Genomic DNA, 10,461 nt, shown 5'->3' on the forward strand with positions numbered 1-10,461 from the left:
GGCTCGGTGGCTCGGTGCAAAATATTGAGAATCGTTCGCTGGGCCTCGCATGCTTCACGACGCGTTTCCCGAAGGCTCGGAACACGAATAATTCTTGGTGTGCCGGAGGCAAATCTGGACTAGCCAAGTGGCCATCATCTTCGTTTCTTCGCTAGCGTTGTGCCACTAGTGCTAGCTGCCCACAAATTTTTTTGACGTTTCCAATATAATTTTACCGCACAACTTTCAACTACGATTTTTCTTCCCAATGTACTGTGCTGATACGGCGTACGCACGAAGGTGTTCTAAAGTTTCCAGGCCACGATACCATTGCATTACAAGGGATAGCGGCCTGGAAACTTCTGACGATCTTTGTACGTGGTCTTGACGTATATCTTTGTAAGTCAGAGTTCTATGGGTCAGAGATGTATCACTGGTTTTGTATTGTGCATCGATTAGCTAATCATTCAAAAGGGTTTGCTGGTACACTTATGACGTGCACATATCTTTTTCGTAATTTGACAGCGAAGCATCCACTTACTAACATTTTCAGACCGCGCTGACGCCATGCCGTCCGGCGGTCCAAGCTACGGCAGCTACTGCTGTGTATCGTGGTGCTTCAACAATGGCAGAACCCACAAGAAGCCTGGGACGAGTTTCTTCCGCGTACCACGGGACGGCAGGTGTGTTAAAGCTTTTGTATGGTTTGCATGTCTGTAGGCTTACTGTTCGTACTTGCTAAGTGAGGGTAACAATAATAAATCACTATTCAAGCACTTCTCCTTTCAGCTGATAGTTCATTGCCAATGCAGGATGAAAGCATGGATGCACTATGCTGGACGCGATGATCTCCTGAGTAAGCCGGCCAGCCTATTGTACGCAACGTACAGGGTTTGTAGCGACCCTTTTACTGCTCAAAGTTTCATGGACCCTGGGCACACAAGGCTTAAAAGAATGGCTGTTCCCAGTGTGCAACCAGCTGCACCATGTAAGTGATTGACTGAAACTCAAATATGTGCATAGCAGCCACTTGTATTGAATCAGTGGCGACAGTTAACTGTGAAGATCTTTGTAGCCGATGGAGAAACCTCACTAGAGAAGTAACACTTGGAAAGTCTTAAATTCTGTGAATTGTGGGCTATTACCTTCCTAACAGCAGCTTTACATTTCTGTCATTTTTTGATGCTCTGGACCTGCGCAACTTGTTTTGAAAGACTTTAAAGGGCTATTTTACGTTATCTTCAAGCCTGAGTGCACATGTACGTATACCTTTTATCAGTGAAAGCTGCCACTGTTGATAATTCCAAAAATCACAAATTACTTGTTTCCTAGTTGGTGCCTTCTCTTTTCTTCCACGTTCGACCAATTTATGCGTTTGAAAGAGCTGTTTAAGTTTCCCCATGCTACAAGCTTTGTAACTTGTACCAACTGCACATATATTCAGGTTCTCTGAGCGTCGCTTCAAGTAGTGACTGTGACATGGCTGCAGAAGCTGCACTGCAAGGTGCGGATGAGCTTCAGTTTGTGTTATTTTAAGCCTCTTACTGACACATTGTCGTAATTTCATTTCTTCAGGACCTGCGGTAGAGGCTTCAAAAAGCGGCTCCCAAACATTGAGGTGCCCCGATGAACAGGGTGCGTTCAGTGTCGCGATTTCTTTTTTTTTACCCAAATTGACTGTTGACCAAACCTCTGCAGGTGGCAGCTCCGTTGTAGCTGGTGAAAGAATTTCTGCTGATTTCGTCTTGCCGGAGAAAACCTTAACCAGTCGTTCAGCTGTCACAAAAGGAACTTGTGTGACCGGTAAGTTGTATGTTCACTTCAACACCAGAGTGGATTGATATAGAGACTTCCGCAGGCCGCTTGCAAGATTGTTCCGACAGCACTGTCCGAGGCACTGAACAAGCTTCACAAGACCCTCCAGAAGACGTCTCCGCCAACAGCTCCACGCCTGAGTGCCCTAGAGAAAATGGTGACTATGCTTTTATTGCAGCAGTTTTTAATGTGCTATTTTATGTTTAGGACATTCTGAGGAAAATATCCTCAAAAGGACACTACGTGTGCACTTACAAAATGTAAGGGTGGGCTCTCAGTGATTTTCATTTTTTTTGTGCATTGTCAACATTGTGAATGGTTTGTTTTTAGGTAGTGGAATCGAAAACTTTGTACCACAGAAAGTTGTGCACCTTGGGTCTGAAAGAGCGAGGAAAGTGCTCGTATGGGGTTAGTTGTTCTTCGCTTTTACATCAATTTTTTTGTTTATTGCAGTGCGTTCCTGTGTGCCAGCGACAATGTCTCCATCAATGAAGTACAAGCAAACCATTAAACATCTGCAAGCCAAAGTAGCAGCACAGCGGAAAACTATCAAAAGACTGCAGAGACAGCCTCACCAAGCACCGTCATCGACTTCGAAGGCCCTTGAAGTTATCCGACCGCACGTCACCGAAGAGGTTTTTAAACTTCTTTCTGCACATGTTCGCTTGAGGCCCAAACGCAAGGGCAAGCGGTTTCCCGTGTGGTTCAAGAAATTCGCTCTTCACTTAAACTTCCGAGGTCCGCGAGCATACCGATTTCTGGCTCCATATTTTTCTTTGCCCTCCCGGCGTTCATTAAGGAGGCGGCTAGCTAATGTAAAGATGACTCCAGGCATAATTCCAGGAATCCTTTCTTCCATTGCAACAAATACTCAAGCTTGGAATGAACGGAACCGAGTGTGCGCTTTAGTTTTCGACGAAATAGCACTCAAAAAGAATTTGTACTATGATGCTGCAAGAGACGTTGTCCAGGGTTTTACAGATGATGGCACTCATCGCACTTCAACCATCGCTGATCGAGCACTGGTTTTTCTTCTTGTTGGCGTTTCAAGAAAGTGGGTTCAACCGGTTGCTTTTACTATAGGGCACACATCAACACCATCATCTGTTATGCATAACTTGCTGGTGTCACTCATTTTGGAGCTTAGGAGCATTAATATTGCAGTGAAAGCAGTCATTTGTGACCAGGGCAGTTCAAATGTAAGTCTCGCTAACCAACTAAGAGTGACTGTAGCAAAGCCTTTTTTTGAAGTTAATGGTGAGCGGGTATATTACATTTTTGATGTTCCGCATTTATTTAAAACAACGCGCAATAATGTCCAAGCACACAAGTTATACATTGGGGATGACATCGTTAACTGGTCGCACATTGTAAGCCTTTACCAATCCTCACATGAGTTGCGGTTGCGATTGGCTCCAAAGTTGACTGAACGGCACGTTCATCAGAAACCTTTTTCTAATATGAAGGTCAGCAGAGCAACTCAGGTCCTCAGTGCATCAGTTTCGATTGCTATCACGGCAATGGTGTATGCGAAGGTGCTGCCTGCCTCGGCCATCACTACAGCTCAATTTTGTGATCGTATGGACAGGATTTTCGATGCTTTGAACAGCTCGAGTAAAAAAAGAACTTCGCAAAAGCTGCGGCATGCAATCATGAAAAATGATTCAGAGCTGATTGACTTCCTCCGAGGCCAGCTTCCCTGAATTGCATCATGGCAGCTTGCTGGCAGACGTAAACCACAAACCATCGTAGGTTGGCAAATTACAATTCAGGCAATTTGTCAACTATGGGACGACCTCTCCAAAAATTACAATTTTGAATACCTGTTAACACGCAGGCTTCAACAGGATCCTCTGGAGAACATATTTGGCCACATTAGGCAAAAACAGGGTTGCAACACCAACCCCAATGTAGCACAATTTATTTGTGGCCTGAAGCACATCTGCATAAGAAAACTCTTCAAGCTGTCAGAATACGGAAATGTCGAGGATGATGAATGTGACCTCCTCCAGGAGCAGCTCTTGCCATTCTCCCTCACCAGTGCGTCTCTTGTGGATAATGAGGAGTGTGCACAGCCACAGCCTGACGACTTTCCCGCTCTAGACGATCTCTCTGAACTTGCGACAAACATTCACTCCCATATTATCGATGACTCCGCTGCATATTATGTAGCTGGTTTTCTCATCAAACACTTCCTTCGGAATGCATGTGACGGTTGCAGTTGCCCACAGTTACTGAAAGACGACAGTGAGACGCTTAAGGGTACCCACCAGTATTTCACAATGCTCAAAGCATACCACGTCCCCAGCAAACTTTTTGGGAATCTCACTGTGCCATCAGAAGCAGCTTTTGCATACGTACAACAACTTAAATCTCACTTTCTTGCCATAATTGAGGCCACTGCACATCACCTGAAAGTGTGCGATGTTTTGTATCACCATCTGTCAAGTGTTGGCGATTTTCATTTCTGCTCTGCTGGGTGTCGCGCGAAGTTTCTGAAAATGTTTTGCCGGGTTCGTTTATGTTGGCATGTGCGTTTTGTGAACCGAAACTTAGATAGGGTTAGGTTCCAGTCTTCAATCTCGGGCATACAGCTTGACAAGTTCAAACGTTAGCAATTAGCGGCGGGTTTACACTAAAGTATTCGAGTTGAGCCGAATCCTGCAACAGCTTTGTTATGTTATTACTTCGTTACAGCAGACTTCATCATGGTCTTATATGCTTATATTCAGCTCAACTGGACTAGCCACTCCTTCATTGCATACATTGTTTAGGTTACCCGCTATGAGAAGTAGGGACACTGTGTATTCGCTCGAAGTGATTTGCATAACCTTAAAAAGAATGTTGGGTATCCTGTCTGTATTTTTGTAGCAAATGCGGGCAAACTGAACACTTTACTGTGGCTCACTCTGTCACTGTGTATGCTTTATCTCTCCAGCTCAAGTAATATATCGATAACAAAACCGCTTGTTGAAATGTCTTCGAGCGGGTAAGGAACACAGTATGAAGTGGGCACGGTTCACGTTATCACGCTTTTCGTATTTTAGCTTCTCATCAACCTCCTCATCTCGCCCATCAAGATTTTCAAAAGAATACCCAAACTTGTAGTGTTTGATGGGGCTGCGGACGCTGCCATTTTATTTTTATATAGCTTGTGAGTGATAACGTACGATGTAGAGCCTTTGTGAAAAATAATGAGCCAAAGTGGTTTCCTTCTGCTAATTATTAGCCCTGTAATACTGCTCTCGTAGCACCAATTAAAGTTCACAATTCTGGATAAAGTGACGACTACAATCTATTTTAGCTCGCAAGCGTCACAGCAACACCCAGACGCAAATCACTTGAGATCTTAAGTTTTTGATGAAGGCGACGCATAACAAAAGCCACAAGACCTGCCAGTGTTGTAGCATAAAGTTTGTCTTTCACGTAGTGAGCAAGCTGCAAAGCCCTACCTTTGTGAGGACAAGCAGGCATCAAGTCTGCTTTTTTTCATTTTGGACTAGCTGTTCTTAAGCACAGCCAGCACACTACACCTTTGCTTTTCTGCTCTATTGTGTCGTGTGGTTTCTGTGCGCTCTTTTTTTCTATGCATTATTTCGGTTAAGCCCAGGCGTGATTCGCGACTTCATTGCTGTGTATATGTCACTTCTTCATCAGCATTGTGCGCTGTGTTTTTGCCATAGATCCTTACCCACTGGCCCGGTGTGTCCTACTTCACCAGCTTCGCGGCTCCTGCCAACTCTAGCGATGTGTGCGTTGTGTGCGATGTTCTCTATGTATTTGTTACAATATTTGTTACAATTTATTTGTAAGGCGAGATGCATTTGTTGTCTACCTTTGTCATATTGTGCTTTTTATATTCTCATACTCTACCTTGCCTTTGAATAAAACATTGCGGATGCTCTGTTTCTTTGACTGATATATACATTGATCACTTGTTCCAAAAGAAAAACACAAGCGCGATGAATAAAACCGTAGTGAATTATCATTACCTGCATCTGTTTTTATTATAACTTAATCGAAATAAAAATTACGTCACGACCGATTCGCACGAACCACTGAACAAAACAAAACAGGGAATCGCTAAATCAAAACGACCTACAAAAACTATCCATTTGGGCGATGAATAGTGGTCTGAAATCATGAACTTTCCTCATAGCCAAACGTCGGTTATGCAAAGTAATTCAAAATTTGCGCCAGTGAAACCGAAACCGGAAGCGCACGCGACTTGTTCTCGCCAACCACTAGGTGTGCTAGGGTCGATTGGGCCGCTGGGGTCTACGGGAGTGTCCACTCTTAACCTTTATTTCTCTATGACTGCGCTCCGATGCTGAGACGCAGTAGGGGCGCTGCCGTAGAAACGTATGGCTTCCTGTGTCAATCTTGTGAGATATGTTCGATGTGCGACTGAGGCCAGAAGCGTGGCTGTCAAAAGAAGTACGAAACTTTTGCAGCAGGTTCACCAACTGGCTTCGTTCTGAAGAAGACGTTGCGACATCGATGGAGCGGTGGAAAGCGTCAAGGAGTGACTAGTCAACAACAGAGTCAGAAATGAGTGCGCTGAGGGCCGTAGAAAGTAAACTAGATGGAGCGTCAAAATTGTGACGGGCGTCGATCGGATGCACGTAACCGAGACATTCACCATAGAATAAAGGTAAAGGCCATTCTAGCGTGTTGTACACGAGCGTCTTTGTGACGCCATGGTGGAGAGTAAGGAGAGCAATGGGCAGTGGTGAACATTTGCGTGGAAGGAACAGGGCAGAGGGCGTAAATAGAACATCACCGTCGGAAATAGCGTCACACGACACAGTCACCAGCAAAGAAGAGCGCGGTGGTACGGTGGTGTCGTCGGAAACAGAGTTTATATTACGGCAGGAAGGCTTCGACAGCGTCAACATCAGGAAGTGCAGATAGCTCAAGTTCAGCGCGACAGTAGTCAATGATGGCATTATTATTCGCAAGGAAGTCCCAGCCGAGTATCATGTCATGGGAACACGAGGGCAGTACTACGAATTCGACGATATAAACAATTCCTTTGATGACGACTCGTGTGGTACAGGCTGCGAGAGGTGTTACGCTTTGTGTATTAGCTGTTCTAAGAGAGAGGCCGGATAATGGCGTGAGAACTTTGCAGAGTTTGTGGCACAGGTTGATGGAAAGGACGGATAGAGCGGCTCCGGTGTCGACAAGCGCCATGACGGCGATACCATCGACTGACACTTCAATGACGTTAGCTGGACAGGGGCGAGGACTTGTGCATGGTGACGGGGACGCAGTTCGTGCCTCGGAAACTGCGGCAGTTAGTTTTCCTGGTCAGTGGGTCCGGAACGGCGACGCATAGGGGAAAGCGAACGTCGACGTGGAGATGAGGAGCGGCGGGTGGGACCGTGTGGACGATCAGAAGGAAAGGAATAGGAAGGAGGGCTTGAAGGCGTAGAAGAAAACTGAGGGTCGACAGAGCGCATTCGTGGAATGTTCTGAGCAGTTTGGCGACGACGACAACAACGTGCCACGTTACCAACACCGCCACAAGCAAAACATATCGGACGGTTGTAGTGGGTCCGCCATTGGTCGGAGTAGACTCCGACTTGCGGCCTGGGGGCTGAAACTGCGGCCGAGGTAGTATCGGCATAGGCGGTGGTGAATAGGTCGGCGGCAAAAAGGGCGGTGGCGAATACATTGGGCGCTGGCTGGAACGCAGGCTGTCGAGGTCGAGCAACGGCCTCGGCGTACGTGAGAGGTGTGGCGACTGGCAGCGGTTCACGGGCGGGAGGAAAAACTTGTGCGACCTGGTCTGGAATGAAGTGGCGGAGTGTAGGCGTCAATCTGCGTGGTTGATTGGTTACGCAGGACATCAAAGAGAGCTGACGTGAGACCTCAGCGTGGATGAACTCTTGGATCTTGGAGAGAAGAGGGGCATGGTCTTCTCCTATGCCAACGGTGGACAGGCTGGACAAAGAGTCATCGAGCACCGAGGGACGTCGGGTGGAAAGACGTTGCCTGCGCAACTCGTCAAAACTTTGGCATAACTCGGTTAGTTCTAGGACAGTGCGAGGACTCTCAGAAAGGAACATTTAGAAAGCGTCGTCCTCAATGCCCTTCATTATGTGCTTGATCTTAAGCTCTTCGGACATCGACTCGTTGACTCGCTTGGAAAGGTTCAGAACGCCCTGAATATCGCTTGTGAAATTCTCACCAAGCTGCTGGGACCGAGTATGCAAGCGTTGTTCGGCACGGTGCTTGCGTACCTCAGGCCGCCCGAAAACTTGTGTGAGGCTCGTTTTCAAGATCGACCATGTAGGGAGTTCCGCTTTGAGGTTTATAAACCCCAGCTTGGCCACATCCGACAGGTAGAAGGAGACGTAGGCCAACTTGGCGGCGTCATCCCATTTGTTGTGAGTACTCACTCGCTCGTACATTGAAATCCAGTCGTCGACGTCCTTGTCTTCTGTGCCTGAGAAAACAGGGGGATCTTGCAGACGCAGAGAACCGGCGCAGAGTACAGTAGGCAGTGCCTGTTGAGGAGTTGGAGCGGCGCTGGCGTCGGTAAGCATAATAGATGGTAAAATGCGATTTCGAAGCTCCAGGGTGATCGAAACCCAGCAGACTCCACCACTTGAACGGGGTTTATTTGCAGAGCAGAACGCAGAAGGCGAAGCAGTCAGCAGCGTCCGGCCAAGCGCAGCAAGCACGAGGTTATGCAGATGGCGATGCCCCTGAGGCGCCGAGAAATGCCGCTGAGGCCCCTCTTCTTCACTACAGTATATATATATATAGAAATATATATATATATATATATATATATATATATATATATATATATATATATATATATATATATATATATATATATATATATATATATATATATATTTTCCTCCAGATCCCTCAGCCAGTGGTCACCGCTACAAGCTTCGCAGCCATACCCAAACCGTGCGACAGGGACCTGCTGATTGACTACAGACTTTGTCACCCGGTAAAAGCACTTCTTGCCTCTGTTCAAAAGAATTTTTAAGGTTACAGAAAGTTGTAGAAAAACGTGTTCGCAACGACCTACATGTAGATACTTTGAACACCTACTTAACCGCGTCTGTTGCACCTAAGGGTCTACGTATCATTGTGAAACCAGCCCTATCTAACATGTCTCAGCAAAATATAGATAGGTGGGACGACATATTAAGAAATGCTTTACTACAACTCACCCAAGTTACCCTTGATCATTATCGTTCTTCAAGCAAAAATATCTTGCACCAACAAAATCAAATGTCAGCAAATTCAAGCCTCTCGTCTAATGAATCCGCCGCACTAGAGGCATTCGCGTATAAAAAGCATCGTGAAATTTACGCATTGAAATTCAAGAAAATGTCGCGTGACGGTGTTTGGTGCCCTAGCCAGAACAATGCATGCAATTACGTCCCTTTGCCAACGAATCCGGTACAAGCTTAGCCCGATACTTCTTTGTCACCTTCCATTAACAAACATATCGTCAAGGAGCAGAACAATATAGTAAATATTTCGGACATTGTACTAACTGCTGAATAGCGCAGTGTTCTGTGCCGTGGTCTTAATTTCTGTCCTGCCACAGGTGGACACAGTGAATTTCAATTACTGAAAGACTTGGATAATTTTGCCCGCAACTTACGCTTGCGTGAGTTTTTTCATGACCGGCAAAATACAAATAGTTCCACCAACGCATTACCTTCTGGAAAACGTTGGGTACCTCCCTCACAACGAGACAGATGCTTAGATATGTATATCAAAGCTGTACAACGAGACGTACTACAGTCGTATCGAAAGCAATTGCCGTTTCGCCGTAACCTAACCACCAGTGAAATGAAAGCATTAAATGCCTTGTCCTGTCGCAATGACATCATCATCAAGCCTGCGGACAAAGGTGGGGCTGTTGTCGTAATGAACGAGTCTGATTATGAAGCAGAGGCCCAAAGACAGCTCGCAGACACGAGTTTTTACAAGCTCTGGATCACGACCCCACTGAACAATTTAAATCTCTTGTCCAGAGCACTTTGCTAGAGCTTCGGGAAAACAAAAAGATGCCTGACAATGCAATTCATTCTCTTATTCCCCTAAGTTCTGTTCCTGGTCGTTTTTACCTCTTGCCTAAAATACACAAGATAAATAACCCCGGCCGTCCCATTATTTCAGGTATAGGTACTGTCACAGAAAATTTGTCCAGCTATGTCGATTCTCTGATCAGTAGTATCCCAGCATCGCTTCCATCTTACGTAAGGGACACTACCGACTTTGTTTCTGGTATAATTGATCTGATTGTTCCTCAAGGTTCCTTTTTGGTCACGCTAGACGTAGCCTCTTTATACACCAACATTCCGCATGTAGACGGAATAGCGGCAGTCGCCAGGTCCTATGAAGCAGCATCACCGGGTAAATTTATCGACAGCAACACATTAGCAGTATTGCTCAGGCTCATTTTAGAGCTAAATAACTTTCAATTTGAAGGGCAACACTATGTTCATGTTAGCGGCACGTCAATGGGTACGCGTATTGGACCCAACTACGCCAATATATTTATGGGCCAGCTTGAAAGTGAATTTTTGCAAACCCGCGCGCTGAAACCTTTTTATTATAAACGTTACATTGATGACATTTTCCTTATTTGGCCGCATAGTGAACAGGAGTTGCTTTCCTTCA

The 10,461-nt window shown here is 45.8% G+C and overlaps 1 protein-coding gene across 1 annotated transcript; it reads left to right on the plus strand.

Moving 5' to 3' along the window:
- Positions 1-828: 828 nt before the first annotated feature.
- LOC142766918 (uncharacterized) lies at positions 829-5,782 on the plus strand. The gene is made up of 5 exons (XM_075868136.1): positions 829-967; positions 1,424-1,483; positions 1,555-1,782; positions 1,838-1,951; positions 2,248-5,782. Exons 1-5 carry the CDS (start codon positions 904-906, stop codon positions 3,495-3,497), a joined length of 1,716 nt encoding a protein of 571 aa, XP_075724251.1. The 5' UTR covers positions 829-903; the 3' UTR covers positions 3,498-5,782.
- Positions 5,783-10,461: the final 4,679 nt, after the last annotated feature.

Source organism: Rhipicephalus microplus, chromosome 1 (assembly GCF_043290135.1).
Source record: "Rhipicephalus microplus isolate Deutch F79 chromosome 1, USDA_Rmic, whole genome shotgun sequence".
In the NCBI taxonomy this organism is placed as follows: Eukaryota; Metazoa; Arthropoda; class Arachnida; order Ixodida; family Ixodidae; genus Rhipicephalus; species Rhipicephalus microplus.

What these genes read in the sequence shown, in the direction of transcription:
- LOC142766918 (XM_075868136.1), top strand. Translation starts at nt 904, where the DNA reads ATGGACCCTGGGCACACAAGGCTTAAAAGAATGGCTGTTCCCAGTGTG. An exon ending in TGCAGAAGCTGCACTGCAAG is followed by an intron (nt 1,484 to 1,554) that starts GTGCGGATGAGC and finishes TCATTTCTTCAG; the next exon opens with GACCTGCGGTAGAGGCTTCA. An exon ending in AAAAGGAACTTGTGTGACCG is followed by an intron (nt 1,783 to 1,837) that starts GTAAGTTGTATG and finishes AGACTTCCGCAG; the next exon opens with GCCGCTTGCAAGATTGTTCC.